Source organism: Oculina patagonica, chromosome 4 (genome assembly GCF_052425735.1).
Source record: "Oculina patagonica isolate OP01 chromosome 4, crgOcupat, whole genome shotgun sequence".
NCBI classification, from domain to species: Eukaryota; Metazoa; Cnidaria; class Anthozoa; order Scleractinia; family Oculinidae; genus Oculina; species Oculina patagonica.
The window spans coordinates 32,996,823-33,013,097 of NC_135761.1; the positions used below are offsets into that span (position 1 = coordinate 32,996,823).

At 38.8% G+C, this 16,275-nt stretch overlaps 2 protein-coding genes and 1 long non-coding RNA gene across 3 annotated transcripts; 2 read left to right on the top strand and 1 right to left on the bottom strand.

Moving 5' to 3' along the window:
- The first annotated feature begins 2,596 nt into the window (after nucleotides 1-2,596).
- Nucleotides 2,597-4,050, top strand: LOC144648512 (uncharacterized). Its single transcript, XR_013569704.1, has 2 exons — nucleotides 2,597-2,725; nucleotides 3,288-4,050. It is a non-coding gene; the product is annotated as an uncharacterized LOC144648512 (long non-coding RNA).
- A 3,505-nt stretch (nucleotides 4,051-7,555) lies between these two features.
- On the bottom strand, nucleotides 7,556-8,362 carry LOC144648756 (uncharacterized). Its single transcript, XM_078508220.1, has 3 exons — nucleotides 8,226-8,362; nucleotides 7,941-8,126; nucleotides 7,556-7,852 (listed from the first exon to the last, which is right to left on the bottom strand). Exons 1-3 carry the CDS (start codon nucleotides 8,240-8,242, stop codon nucleotides 7,621-7,623), a joined length of 435 nt encoding a protein of 144 aa, XP_078364346.1. The 5' UTR covers nucleotides 8,243-8,362; the 3' UTR covers nucleotides 7,556-7,620.
- Nucleotides 8,363-11,238: 2,876 nt separating this feature from the next.
- LOC144648345 (uncharacterized) lies at nucleotides 11,239-12,154 on the top strand. Its single transcript, XM_078507935.1, has 2 exons — nucleotides 11,239-11,434; nucleotides 11,898-12,154. Exons 1-2 carry the CDS (start codon nucleotides 11,239-11,241, stop codon nucleotides 12,152-12,154), a joined length of 453 nt encoding a protein of 150 aa, XP_078364061.1.
- Nucleotides 12,155-16,275: the final 4,121 nt, after the last annotated feature.

Genomic DNA, 16,275 nt, shown 5'->3' on the forward strand with positions numbered 1-16,275 from the left:
GTTTGAAAGGTTAATTAAATAACTGAAGACGCAGTGCGACAGCTTCATGAAGAGCTTAACGTTTACTTATTGACATTACAATTTTTACCGAAGTGGGCGCAAATGTAATAGGGTAACAGTTCTCTTAAACCCCATGCAACAGGAAAAATCTTTTTATCCGTACCGCGCGAACACGTTCAAAGCTCGCAAAACAGTAGGCTGAACCTTACATGCCGGTAAACGTTGTACATACGTACGATACAAGAAAATTAATACTTACACTTTTCAGCAAAAGTATGACTGTTATGTCGTTAAAGTGATACTCTCAACATTTGAGCATTATGCAGTTGTCTTATTAAAAAAAACAATAATAATGGACGCCAGTGACAATTATCACGCGCTGAATTTTCGGAGACTGTCGTTGACTCACTAAGACTGTAAGGCAGATTGTTCTTAATTTGTTTGCAGCAAAAAGTACAATTTTGGGGTGAAAGAATGGCTTTATAATGTTTATATTTTAAAGAGAAACTTTATCCATCAATAGGGTGACCAAAAAAGCAGTTTGATAGTTAAATTTATCTTGTGTTCAGAGCTGATTCAGGGCTGAATCTACTACCATCTACGAGAACTGCCTTGCCGTCGTTGCCAAAGAATCGCACACAAGCCCTGTAAATTTCGCACTTTGTTTGCCCCTTTCACTTTTGTCTGCGTCCAAATATAAATAACTTGAAGATAAAACAGTTTTCCCGCGAAATAACCGGGATATAACCAGTTCACCAAAGAAAAATAAGCTTACAACATGCTTACAGTAAACATCATTTGATGCCAAAGTCAACAAAAATCACGACCTTTTAATAGTGGCTTCAGAAAAAAACGCATGCTCTGAATGTTCCAGGGTGAATCGCTTTCAGCTGATAGTGGAGCCCAAACTAACATGAAACGTAACAAAACATAACATGGTAAAGAACCGCTATCACACGATTTCAGTTGTCAATGAGTTCATCTTCGTCTCCCTCGCTAAACTGTGTCATCGCTGAGCTCACGTCAGTCCAAACTATGATTTGATTGGTCCAGAAAATGGCAGCCGCACTTTTTCGCGGGTATTAGATGTTGTTTGCTTCAGTCACTGTACAGTGTTCACTAGAAGATGGAGGCTTCCATTGCAATCCAGATTGAAGAAAAAGAAGATGCCTTACCTGGAAAAAGAATCCGGGCTGTTGGAATGTGTTTTTACAAACACAAAACCGATCTTGTCATTGGACAGAGATACCTGCTGCGCCGCAATCCACACAATCCAAGAGACTTTTCTTGTATTGAGGTGAAAGAAGGCCGTCACGTAAGAGCAACACTAAACAAAAATACTTCAAAGCTCCTTGCTCCGTATCTGGACGACAACACCATTGCGGAACCTTCTTAGTGAGTTAGGGTCCTAGCTTGCTGAAATCGTCTTGTTTTTGACAGTTCAGGCTATGAACGTTCCAGACGTTCTTGCAATACTCTTACTCTTACTACTGGTGTATTTTCATTTTCACCATTGTGAGATTTTAATACAGGATTTATGCTGATTTATGCTCCTTTCAGAAATTTCGGAAATGGAAATGGCGGGTCGTTTGTTGTCGCTGTTTTCCGCAGACTAGTCAGAACTAAGATTTTGATATTTTGTTTTGATCTTGACATTTTTCAAATTACTTCGAGCCAGTTAGTATAAAATCTACAGTTTGTACTCAGCCAGGCGGGTTAAAATACTGTTTTTCCCAGCCAGGTAGGTTGAAATACTCAGTTTCTCCCAGCAAGGCGGTCCAATACGCTGTCTTTCCCAGCCAGCTTGGCTGACAATGTGTTTCTCTCAGCCAGCTGAGAAGTGCGTGAAGAACAGCTTTTCTGTGGAACACCTCCGTTTCGTCCTCCTGCATTTTAACCGCTTAAATTTTTTCACGACAAATATAATATTGTTTTAGGTTTTGAAATTTCTCGAGTTTTAATTAGTAGAAAAGAGTAAACAGACCTAAAACTTTGTCCGTACACTACTCTTAACCATATATTTTTGGCGGGAAATTAAGCAGCGTTTCTGAAGCTTTCTATAAATATTTTGCCAAGATGCTTCTGTTTAAATCACGAAAAAAGCTGTCTGTTATTTTATTTTGCTGGCACTAGACTGGTCAAAGGAAAGAATAAAGAAATGGGCGGCTGAGGCGTTTGGTGAAGACGTTGCTGAGAAATTTTTAACTGAAGAAGTGACAGGGGAAACGTTAATCAGTGAAAGAATCACCAGTGTGGATGCAATGGAGCACCTTGGACTGCGTACATTAGGGAAGCAAGAAAGATTTAGGCGTGATGTTCAACAGTTAAAAGATTAGATTTATTTCAAGGTACTTTGTACATATTATAAATAAGCATGTATAGTTCTACATCACCCCAAGACAAGACTATGACGATTGTTTTGTGACAATTCCCACGAAAGCATTTCTGCTGAACTTGATAGAAAATTATGTGTCTGTACAGCATTTAAAAATAAGAGGACAACATGCTTAAGTTATGCTTGTTTGTTTCTAGTAAGATTAACGATTCTGAAGTGTTTCACAAACCATAGACTTTCATTTTAATCTTGAAAAGGAGATAAAGAATCCAGTCAAACCACCTCTGCATCTGTTGCTGCAAAAACTCAGCTTAGTAAAAGTGACAGGCTGTTAACTCACCAGGAGAAAAAGAAGATGACTTGTGAGGACAAACGAAAATACAACACAGAGTAAGACTTTTTACTTAATTTAAAAGCTTGGTGTGGAAAGAGATTGATTTTAAAGAACAACCTAAGCTGTTGATTGAGAGTAGAGGGAACAAGGAAGAAGGAAATGCAGTGTTTTGAGTTACTGTTATAAGCTACATGCATGTAATCATAATATTTATTATAATACATTATTGTAGGTAAACTTTACGATAATTAAAAATTATTGGATGAGGCTAAGTATGATATGAAGAATTATGCAGATCTTCGGCGCATAACACCCTCCGAGATCTGCATAATTCTTCATATCATACGAAAGCCGAATTCAAAAATTGTTTTATTATTCATTCAAAATATTTCCAAGAGCTCTAAAAACACAAAATAAATTAAAATGGCTACTAATTGTCGCCTACAGTGTCCAATTATTCCGGTGTCGCTGTTTTTTTTTTTTGTGTTTCTCTCCTGAAGATAAGCTTTAATAATCAATTGACTTCCCTTCGAAGCTTGTATGATGTTTTTGCTATCTCTATCATCTAATATTTCGTCGCAATCTTGCCAATAATATTTTTATGGATTTTTTTGGCAGAAAGAAGATGGTACTTGGAGAAATAAATAAAGAGTGGCCCATTGATGAGGAAATTCCCTCATTCAGACCCTACCAACTTGACCAAGTTGTAAAACTCAACGAATTTGTCAGACGTTTAAGTGAAGGCAAGGAGGCCACTAAGTATGTATTCCCAGAGTGTGCTTTTGGCGCAGGTGCGATTCGGGAAATGGTGATGAGTGAAAGTTTAATTCTTGAATCAAGGCAACATGGCCGCCATGTTTAGCTACATGTGTACAAGACTCGGTCCAGTCCTCTGCGGCTAGCACAACAAGAGCGGGTACTATGACATCCCCCTCCTTGAAAACTAATCAAAACTAGGATTACATAATGTGATAAGATAGTAACATAAATAACGCGGCTGTACATAAAGGTAGACAGTTTCGGTTCAATGCATAATAAATGTCCTGCTAGCCTTATGCAATAATGTCATTTTAACCACAACAACAACAAATAAAGTGCAAACAAGTGCTCCTAAGCCTACTTAGCCAATTAATGGCTACTAGGATCATTACTGAATGTTACTTCAACAGAACGGAACTAAGTGTCATTTCAACAAAGTGTTCTCAGTCCTTAAATTTGGCTGGGACCTGCGTCTGCCGCCTGGATCTCATCACTTGGCTTTTTGGCTGGAAGGAAATGTTTCAACCTCGAACAACGATGACTTCATCTTCTGGTTTTGGTTTAGCTGGACTCTCTGAGGTCTTTTCTGTTGAAGTAGGAATGACTGGGTTGGCGTCCTCCATTAGAGTTGCCGGTGCTACCCACACTAGTTGGTGTTGTAGCTGCTTGTTTGGTAAGTGACTCTTGACCAAGCGCTGCCCCAGAGGTAGGTCTGGGAAATGTAGGCGCTGGATTCTCTTCCAATCTACATGTAGGTATGGGTGGTCCCTCGTTGGTACCCTTCGGTCGCAGGTGCTCTCTTGTTCTCTGGAACAGCTTGCCATTCATTTCAACGATATATGTTCTTGGTTCTCTTTGGGGGTTCGGGCAGTTGAAGATTCTGCCCTGTTCCCAGATGTGCTTTCTTGAGTTCCATACGTACACTGGTTCAGAGCTGCTAAGAACACGCTTGTCGCAACTGGCTCTCTTATCATAAAATTCTGCCTGCTTGGTTTGCTTCTGGTGGTTGGCTTCTTGGTGACCACCATTGCCAGGATGTTTTGACTGGAGAGCAAAGTTGCTACTGGTGACTTGGGCTTCCGCCCAAACAATAGCTCATAGGCCGATGGAAGATGGTCGTCAAGAGGGGTTATTCTGTACATCCACAGGGCTGTTTCGAGGCACTGGTTATTCTCGACTGCTTTCTTCCAAAGGGATTTAGTAGTACCAACGCACCGTTCTGCTACACCGTTGGCTTGGTGGTGGTAAGGTGAACTGAAGGTTAAGGTGATTACGCTCTCTTTGCATTTCTTCCTGAACATCTCACTGACATACTGGCTTCCAAAATCAGCAGTTAGTGCAGAAGGTAGGCCATACTCAGCAAATACACTGGTAAAGTGGCTGGAAATAGTGGATGCTGACATATTAGTCCAGGAAAGTTAACGGGATTTGATACTGTAAGGTCAAAATGCTTGCAACAGAATTATTATTATCAGGGACGTTTTCGTCAAGGACTCTAGATAATCATATTGAAAGTCAACAAAAATCAACCCAGGCGAAATACGAAAAAAATAAAAGTTTTTGACCTCTATCATTTTGCCCTTTAGACGCCATGTTTTATGCAAATTAGCCTTATCACAGATGAGTTTTAAAAGGGCAAAAAATGCTTTGGTTTGCTAATCGAGGATCCTCGCTACGAAATAATACTATCACTATTACAACTTTTATTACTACTACTGTTACAAAGTCTTAAAATCATCTTTTAGCTCTACAGGGCACTTACATATAAAAAAAAATTAACAAATATCAATAAATGTTAGCATATGCTTTATAATGTTAGCTCGCTCCAGTTTTGCGTTGAAGCGGACGATAGAGTATAAGGCCGACACCGGTTTCCTAGAAGATTAGTAGGAGAGAGTTTACAGATCACGAGCAAGTCCCGCCAGTGCCTTTATCCAAACTTCAGACAAAACTATGTATTTCAAGTAATACGTTTTGATAACGCCTGATAAAATTATTAAAGAAGGAAGAAGAAGCTGAATATCACAGTACAACTATCCCAAGGTCCATCGGCCTCTAACCTATTATGACCTTAGTGCTTGAAAAGCAATTACTCCTAAAGGTGAACCAAAAACACTGACAGACACCTTATGAAAAGTCTCTCCTTTTTTAAAGTGGCCACGGTTGGTTGGTCAAATGGTACATAAGGGAAACCATCCAGGGAAAGCAATTGTAGTATTCCTGCCTATTATTGACTTAGATCCGTCCAACATGCCCTGTACTTATTCCACCCTATTCTTTCTATATCTTGTGGTGAAAGGCTTGGACTTTCACTACAAATGAGCTATTAAGCAGATATTTATTGTATGTGGTGTTACGAATTAGTAGTCTAAACACAGAAATGAGCTACTTCGGCTGCATAGGTCAACTTATGGAGAATATGCTAAGAGGTAAGGCACTAGCGAGAGCTCGCAGGGGTCGTTTTTTTGTTTGACGAAGCGCTTAATATTATTCTTATTGTAGACGTGCTTCAGGTTCGTTGCCCAAATATTTCTATGCCACAAACTGACAATTTAGGAGTATATTTTGAGGAAGACCAGCATAGTCAATCAAATGTGGATTTTCGACAGTGGACACGCTGCGGCCCTAGGAAGCTGCACTGATAACGTGTCGCCTAGACTACTGATTCAAGTAGTTTATTACACAAAACGAGAGACATAAGACAAGCAGCTGTTTGATGTCAGAATCGATAAAGAGTCAAGGGCTTCATTAGAGGATGTTGATGCAAGACTTAAGAAAGAGATGGAAAAAGAAAAGAAGTTTGGAAATGCGTGCAGCTGCCCTTAATGGAATAGCAAGTAGGCATTTTCTATTCTGTTCTTGGTTTGCCTGTAATGTGAACCCATAACAAATTAGCTGTATTTACATTGCACAAGGAGCATTCAACATCTATTTTGTTGGGGGGAGGGGGGAAGGGTACGAAGGTTTGAAAAAATTGGGGGCATTCTTGAAAATAATGCAGGGTTTGAGAGGAGTCAAAAAAATTTGAAATTTATATAAATTAAGGAGAAATCTTAAAATTTACATTGATTTTATAAACAGAAAGAGAGTGTAACAAAACTTGTATTTTCAGTGTATAATATTGCCCTCCCCTGATGGTAGATAGTAAAACCCTCACTTATGTAACATATTTTGTAAATTGCGCTAGAGAGGAGGAACAGTGTCATGGAAAGTGAGGATGAAAGCAGTAGTAGCTCTGGAGAAGGTTCTGACACCACCATTGCTAGTGCCTGTCCTAGCAGCAGCAAAGGCAAAAAAGGTGAGAGAAACATTGGAGGTTACTCTTGCAAACAGCTAAAGAAATACCCGATTCCCTCTATAGCGCGCGCCTGCAGGGGATCACGGTTTTGCTGTATAGGGCCTAGAAAGAAAATTCAGCCTAGAGCAACCAAGCAGTCAGCAATGGAAATGCTTGCAAACAAATACAACCAGAAAGCTGAGCTCAAAGAAAAAGAACTTGAGTTAAGGAAGATGGAACTAGAGTTTCAACAGAAGAAGTATGAGGCAGAGGCTGAAGAAAGGAAGGCTAAGATACATCTTGAGCTGGAGGAAAGGAAGGCCATGTTAGCACTTCTTAAGGACAGGCTTTAGCTTTCATATGTGTGATTTCTCATTGCTGAGTGCTGAGTTGTCCAGGTTTTCTTCATGCTTGCTAACATACAATCCTTTACAATAATCCAGCAAATGAGAACATACAAGTCTGCTCCATTTTTGTTTTGAGGAGAATTTAGGTCAAATGAAGTACGGTTAATTTTGGCCCATTTTTAGTAGCATTTCTACTGATAAAAGAATCTCTATTTTTGAAGAAGTTTGTATTACTTTTACTTGGTATTTATTGTGTAACACATTTTATATGAAAGACAACAAAGAGATCTTTATATTTAAATAGTTAACCTTAAGGAATTAAAGGTCTTGAAAAGTTGTGATAAATAAATTTGGCCTTAACTGGTATATCCTGTACATGTATACTGACCACATTGCTATTGCATTTTCCACAATTATGTAATTAACAACTACCTAGACCTCAAGTCATACAAGATCTAAAGTATCAAGCAAGCAGATTACTGAAGCGATCATGAAGGTCATCAACAATCTAGAAAAGAATCGATCATATTATGATTATTTACAGTCGTTGTAAGTCATGTAACTATGATTAACAGTGTATTTTCTGATTGCAATAAATCACCTTGTTAAAAATAAGACTAAGTTCAGACTCGGTTCTTCCAAAAATTGTCACTAGGTCACACCATCTATTAGGATACGCAAGTCTTCTCAAGAGTATCATGAGTGCTTCCATCCCGGTTGCATTGGTTCTTTGGCTACAAATATAGTATTCTGGTATTTCCAGCGCATCAAGGAGGCGTGGCATATCATCTTTTTGAAACCTAAAGAACACGAGCAGAAACAACAACAACCAATAATGAATTTTTAAAGAAAACGTGCGCGAAAAATAAGTGGCATCAGCTCACATACCTAAACATCCGTTCGCACTGGTCTTCGCTAACATCCTCGAGGTTAAGTTTCGGGACGTTATCACCACCGGTTTTCAAAGGAAACAAAAAACCAAATAAAAGTAAATCGAGGTCATCTTCATCGCTGCTTGAACTGTCGTCTGAATCATCGTAAAACATAACGCTCATGATGTCATTTAAATTCCGCCTGTTGAAAAAAGTCGTAGTAAGTTTATACTGTTATTTTTGTTTTAAAAAACGCATATTTTAAGCATGAATCCTATAAAAAACCTTCAGGCCAACGTACCTTGCTGCGGCCGCCATTTTCCTTCAGATTACCCAGAATTCCATTTTTGCCGTCACTTACGAAAACGCCAAGCTAAAAGCCCAAAACCAACTGTACCTCAAACGGCAAACACCTAACCGCAAACCGCAGTTTGTGGTTTGCCGTTCTCGGAAAAAACCTGGTGCTAAATGTCTCTAATGTTAGAGTACCTGGACTCGGTGTCAGTGAGTGATCTTGATGCCATAGCAACGATCTTTTCCTTGCCATTGGGGTCAATTTGTCATACCCAGGCACCTAGTCCCTTCTGGCTAGCATCACACTGTAGGATGGTGGTTCTTGCTGGGTCAGGATCATAGTAAGACAGGACTGGTGCCGAGCAAAGTTCCTCTTTGATTCTATCAAGTGCAGTTTGGTGGTGTTGCTTCCACCTAAAGTGAACATTCTTCTTTGTTAGCTCACGGAGAGGTTGGGTAAGCTCTGCAACCTTGGACGAAAAGCGGTTGAGGTAGGTGACCAATCCTAGTAGGAACAGAAGCTCCTTTGTGTTGGATGGTGCAGAGATGTTCCTGAGAGCTTCTAACTTGTCAGCAGCAGGAAGAATACCGTCTGCTGTCAGCGTGTGGCCAAAGAAATTGACACTTTGTTGTTTGAACTGCAGTTTGTCAGAGTTAAGACTCACATTGTTTGCTCTAGTGGCCTCCAGCATGTTGACAAATGCTTGGTCGTGTTCTTCTTCTGTCGAGCCGAAGACTATGATGTTGTCGGCGATTCCTGTAACATTGGGAATGTTCTTATAAATGTTGTCCAACATCCGCTGGAAAATGTCCTGGGAAACAACTATGCCAAAGGGTAGACGCTTAAACCTATAACGACCAAAAGGTGTGTTAAAGGTGCACAAGAAACTAGATTCATGGTCAAGTTCGACATGCCAGTAGCCTTTTGTGGTATCGACTACTGAGAAGTAGTTCTTGCCATGAAGAGATGGAAGAATCTCATCGATAGTTCTGCTGTAATAATGTTCACGGCGAATGATCTTGTTCAGGTCTTTTGGGTCTAAGCAGAGCCTGACCTTTTTCTTTCCATCAGATGTCTCTTTAATATTACAGACAATTGAGTTGACCCAGGCTGTGGGCTCTGTTACTTCAGTAATGACGTCATCAGCAATCATCTTGTCTAGCTCGGCTTTGTACAGGGGCAAGATGTGAACAGGTACTGTACGTGGTGGGTGTACCACTGGTGTCGGATTGTTGACGAGCTTGATGTGGTATTGATCCCCAGGGAACCGGCCAATTTTGTCAAAACAATCATGGTATTCCTTTAACACAGTGGTTTTGGGGAGACCAACATGTTTAATGGCCTGCTGTGCTGCAGGTGACACTGAAGTACTTCAGACTTCTTCGACATGGATAGTGATGATGCCCAGTTCTTGAGCTTGTTGGCAACCGATCATTGAAGGGTGGCCAGGGGCCTCAACAATGGTAAAATTTGTGGATATGGAGGTGTTCTTGAAAGTGACTTGAAGGTTGGTGGTACCCAGGTTCTGTATGGGATTTCCCCCATAACCCTTCAGTACATTGTTGCATGGTTTGATTTCAACAGGAAGACATAACCTCTGCAAATCGTCTTTTGTAAGGATACAAGTGTCTGCTCCTGTGTCTATCTTCATTTGGATATTACGCTTGTCGTTGATCTTGACATTAGTGAAGATCTTGTTAGGGTAACTGCTACGACAATTCTACGGAATTCTCGGAGGTAATGGTATCTAAAAATACTGCGATTGGCTCAGAGTCGCTTCCCTCATCTTCATCACAGCTGTTTACGCTTGAAGAATCATTTGTTTCTTCACTGTCATCATGCAAGTGGATCTCCTGGCCCTGGTACTCTGGACTTTGTACAATTTCATTGACTTGTTTGAGACGTTTCTTCATGCACACCTTCTGGAAGTGTCCTGTTTTCTTGCAGTACATGCACTTAGCATGCGTAGCTGGGCATGAAGCGTCACTATCATGTTTGTTTCCACATCTGAAACAACCACTGAATTTAAATTTGAACTTTGGTTTGCTGGCAGATGAGCTGTAGGGTTTAAAGCCATTGCCTGAATGACCTTCCTTGAACTGCTTGCTGACTTTGAGCCTTCATATGAAGCTGCTTTCTTTTTGCTTCTTACAGAAAATAATCCAGTGTTCTCGTCCCCTTGTTTGATTACTTGCATCTGTGCCTTTGTGCTTTCTTCGGTTTTGGCTAGGTCATAGACCTGTTGAAAGGTAAGAGAATTACCTTTGGAGATGGCATCTTTTCTGACCTTGTCTGATTTCAGACCAAAAATCAATGTGTCACGAAGGGTTTCATCTTTGAATGCAGGATCATATCCACTGTCGATTAGTGTTCGAGTGTTGAGACAACTTAACTGGTATCTAGATAGTATTTGGATGCTCTGTGGCTTTGTGTATGCCTCGAACTTCTCGAATATTGGCTTAAGCTTGAATTTGTCCGCTTCATCTTCCAACCTTGCTGCATTGTAGATCTCTAATCCTTTGTCGCCGGCCCACAGTAAGAGCAACCTTGCCTTTTGACCTTCTGGTTTGTTTGAAAGAGTACCATCGAAAATAAGGCTGCATTTCTACATAAAGAGCTTATATCGCTTGTGGATATCTCCAGGTGTCGACCAATCCATTGAAGGAACCGTGAATTTTTCCATGACTGTTGTTTAAGAAGAGATACACCATCAGTGTTTGAACGTGAATCGACTTGAAAATTGAAACTTGAAAATGGCAGTAAATCGAGTCGAGCGGATCGAACGTTAAAACTTGAAATATTTGAAGAAGTGATGTGAAAGGTTTGGTTGTTTTCACTTAAAGAGTTCCATATGCATTTGTAGCTTGAATTTTCGAAAAGATCCCACTTCTGACACCATGAAATAGTACATATTCGAAGGTTTAATTCTTGAATCAAGGCAACATGGCCGCCATGTTTAGCTTCATGTGTACAAGACTCGGTACAGTCCTCTGCGGCTAGTACAACAAGAGCGGGTACTATGACAATGAGTCATATGAGAGAGCAAAGAAGAAAGGCGAAAGATACTGAGTTTCAAAAGGGGGCAACTTTTTCAGACACAAGTGCAACCAGTGGTGACACTGAAAGCGTCTACGAGTCAAGCGGTAGCTCCAGTTCTTCCCCACCATCATCTCAGTTCCACAAGAAAAAGATTTATGCAGAATACTTTCATCCAAGTAAGTATCAAGTTTCAGATTACTTGTCTTATCTATATAGAGCGTTTTCACATGACGTCATGGCGGCCATATTGGTGTTCCAAAACAATGAAACGGCGGCCATGTTGGTGTACCAAGCCAATCGTGTGGGATTTGAAATCTTTTCTTATGTAAACACTTCCTTTCGTTCCAATAAATTTGCATAGATGTCGGCCACGTGAGTGAAAACGCTCTATACAGTCAACTCTTTAGCATGGACACTACCAGGAACATCTCCAACTGTCCATCTAAGGGAGGTGTCTGTCATAACAAGTGTATTTAAGGTGGTGAGACTGTTCACATCAACAGCTATTTTGCCTGAAGAAAAATGAAGGAATTTAAGCTCTAAATATCTTTTTCTAGTCTTTTGCAGCCTGAGCACATTCATGAAGGCATAAAAAATTGCAAACTTGTTTATAAATGAACATTGAATTCTCTTCCGCAGGTATGACTCATGCCAGCTGTGAATGTATTATTCTTGCGGTGCTGAAAAAGAACACTGTCAAAGATGTTTCGTTGGTGAAAGATCTTGTCCCATTGAAGAAGAACTTTATGCTCTCACTGCTAAGAAGCCAAGACAAGAACACTCTCATCAGAGCCATTGCTAATTCCTTTTATGAGCAGGGATATATTTCAATCATAGCAGGGGTTAATTTGGAAAATCTCACAAGAGAGGACATTACTGTTGTTAAGTCCATTTAACAGTGCACTTTAACATGTTATTTGTTGTTGATTACATAAAAGAGGTGTTACATATAAGAGGTGTTCCTGAGGAATAGACATGAAAGTCATAGATAAATGACTCTTAATGTCCACTTTTTTGGCAATTGATGATTTTCAGTTTGTCGCCCAAATTTTGTTTCTTTGCTTCTTGTCTTTCTTGTCAAAACCGTTTAAATCTAAAAGGCCGTCTTGCTTCACTCTTTCTACTATCATATCTACTGGTCAGCAAACTTGAAACAAAAGTTTGCAGATGATGGAGCAACCATGTAAAAGAGTAGGCTGGCCACTATACTTGCTGAATTAAAAATTGAGTTGTTAAAAGGGAAGCATTAAGCCAAGTGGCCTATACGTGCTGGCGCTTATCACAGTTTTTTCTTGCATTAAGTGGCTAACAATATTACTACTCCCCTCTGAATGGCGATGATAGTCCATCGAAGGGTACTCCCCAGCATTTTGTCAGTGGTACGCATTTATACACCTGGGTTAAGAGAGGAACTACGGTTAAGAGAGGAACTACGAGAGTAAAGTGTACTGCCTAAGAACACAACATAATGAACTCAGGGAGGCCTCAAATATGGACCACTCACTCTGGAGTGTGGCTCACTAACCATTAGGCCATCGTGCCTCCCCTTGTTATTACTTCTTTCATTTCATTTATCTAGAATTTGGCAATTATCTTGTCGGGATCACCGAACAACATAAGTATATTTATCTTTTTCTTGTGTAAAATCATTGAACTTTGTTATTGACAAAAATAATTCAAGAGCTTCATAAATATTTCTTTGAAGTGCAGCAAGTAACTAATACAGATGGTATTTATATTATGGATGATAGTACAATAGTTTTGGAGTTTGTTTTGTTTAAATTTATACATGATGTATACCTTTTTATTTGCAGGAGATGAAGGTAAATGGTAAGTGTGTTATTGATGTTACAAAGATAGCTTTTTTCACAAGTGTCACAAGAAACTATTACTATTGTTGTGTTAGTCACTGATATTATTATTTGTTTGTTTATTTATTTATTTATTTATTTTAAATTTTTCCCTTTTGATACCTTGATTGTTTCTGGAAGATGAGAACAACGAACAAAAGGGTGGTAAGTCTATCGTTGATGTTACTGTAATAAGTTTTGATTTTTTGTTTTCAGCTTAAGTGTTATTATACATAGTGTGATTTGTGATCTCTTCACATGTAAAAGATGACACTGTTGAGCCACAAAAAGCTAAAGTTATTTTTATAGCGATGTCATTCCAAGTTAATTGGCATCAAATATTATACTGACGTAGACAGCTCTGATAAACATTTATTAGAGAGTCATGATTTACAAAACCAGAGGATCAGATCACAATTAACAGATTCGTGAAGCTCTGATCACCCTTTTTCATGATGATATATACTTTCCAGGAAAGTGAAAGCAGCAGTTGAAGAGATATCTGTAGCAACAATAGAAAGAGGCCAATTTTTATTAAACATTTTTTCTTGAAGAGTTTTTCTTGAATTTAAAGCAATAGAGCTTTGATTTCAATTCTTTAAGATACAAAAGTATAACACTACTTCATTGACATTATCTTTTTTTCCTGAAGAGAAATTTGTTTGTTATCTACAACTAATACAGGTTACTTTCTAATCTCTTGTTACTTACAATCGTGTTAAGGGAGAAGCAAGCAACTGATAGTAAAGATCCAAGATTGCAAGACCAACTGCCGCCATTGCGGAGTCATAAATAAACTGCGGAGAAACAAGCGGCAGCCCGAGCCTAAAGTAAAGATCCAAGGTAGGTTGACTCAGTTCTTGCTTCAATGGAATTGATAATAAGAGTCTTCTTTGTGATGTAATGTATATGAAATGATTCATATATGAACTGCGGATGTATATGAGAGTGATAAATGATCGTCGCAGTGAATTTCCAATTTAAGCAATTGGAAAAAAGAAGCCTGAAAAAAATTCAGGGCTTCAACGGGATTCGAACCCGTGACCTCCGCGTTACCGGTGCGAGCATCGCACCGGTAACGCGGAGGTCACGGGTTCGAATCCCGTTGAAGCCCTGAATTTTTTTCAGGCTTCTTTTTTCCAATTGCTTAAATTGGAAATTCACTGCGACGATCATTTATCACTCTCAGTCTATTATTCTAATATATCCAGTTGTGTCACAAACAATGGTTTTTCGACGCCATTGTTCAATGTTGAAAGAGGTGTTAGACAAGGAGACCCGTTGTCACCGTATCTGTTCATCATAGTGTTGGAACTACTATTAATTAAAATAAGAAGTGATCCTCGTATTAAAGGAATTAAAATTGGTAATATAGAGGTAAAACTTGCAGCCTTTGCTGATGACTTGACAACATTTGTACACAACAAAGCCTCCATAGAACATTTGTTCAGTACACTGGGACTATTCGAAAAATGTTCAGGCTTGAAATTAAACAAAGACAAAACGGAGGCCTACTGGCTCGGGAGTAGCCATAATTGTAAACAAAACTTGGGTATAGAAACTGTTAATGAACCAATGAAGATTCTGGGAATTTATTTTACGTATAATTCTCGCCTAAAACATGAACTTAATTTTGAAGCAATACTTAAATCTTTAAAGAAAACCTTGAATGGTTGGCAATGGCGAAATCTAACTGTGTTCGGCAAGATTCAAATCATTAAAACATTCGCAATGCCAAAACTCATGTACCGTGCTTCCGTATTAAATCTAGACAAAGATTTTTTGAAAAAGGTTAATTCTGTGATGTTTAATTTTTTATGGAACAGAAAAGATAAAATCAAACGCTTAGCTCTGATCAGCGATTATAAAGATGGCGGTCTGAAAATGCCTCACGTGGAGTCTGCAATCAAAACTCAGAGAATCATTTGCCTAAAGAAGTATACTGAGAACTATCATAGCCCTTGGAAACTTATTCTATCAAGGATTCTCAAAGATCACGGCGAGAAATTCCTTCTTCATTGTAATTACAATGGTGCTGATCTACCTAAACACCTTCCTAAATTTTATCGCGAGTGTTTTGAGACCTGGGCGACAGTCAATACTAAAGAAATGTCCTCCCGAGACGTCATCATGGATCAAATACTATGGAACAATCAATTTCTGCGTATTGGGGGTAAACCTCAATTTTGCAAAAAATCATATATGGCTGGAATTGTAAAGATAAAAGATATCCTTCTCCCGAACGGCAAATTAAAAACTTGGAATTTCTTTAGAGAAAAAGGGCTGAATTTTAACAATTATTTCTTAATCCTTGGTCTGTCAAAAGCACTTCCAGACGCATGGAGAGTCTTGATAAACTCGAAAAATCCACAACCCCCTGATGCGCAAGAGCAGAGCACCACCACAAGTTTGGATTTAACTCAGTTTGTGCTCAATTGTAATAATGAAGAAATTAAGCTCAGTGAACTCACGAGCAAAAGACTGTACTGGATTCTGATAGGGAACATACATGTCCATCCTACTGCAAGATTAAAATACAACTCTTTATTTGATGATCAAAATCTTGACTGGAATCAAATTTATTTAACGCCACAAAAAGTGACTTTAGACATTAAAACAAGAATGTTTCAATTTAAAATTCTTAATCGTATAATATATACTAACAAATTGTTGAATAAAATGAGGCTAATAGATACCTCGTTATGTACGTTTTGTGGAGAGTACGAAGAATCTCTCGAGCATTTGTTTTTACACTGCAAATTTACCATAGATTTCTGGACGCATACTACTAACTGGTTAAATAAATTAAATATTACCATTTCTAGGCTAAATGACAGCGAAATTCTGCTAGGTATTACAAAAGAAAGTCCTCATTGGACTCTTCTCAATCATATTCTCATTGCTGGTAAGCAAGTAATCCACGCTAATCGGCTCAGGAAAACAAAACCACTCCTACCTCAGTTAATAGCTAAACTTAAATATATTGAACACATTGAATATTGTATCGCTAAGAAAAGGGACAGGCTTAATTTTCACCTACAGAAATGGGAAATACTTAAGTTTTCTTGAGAAATTATTGTATCTTTAAATAAGTCCTTTTATTTAATCTTCATAAATAGTGCATAATTAGTGTCAAATAGAAGTAGCTTAGCAATCAATCAAAACTT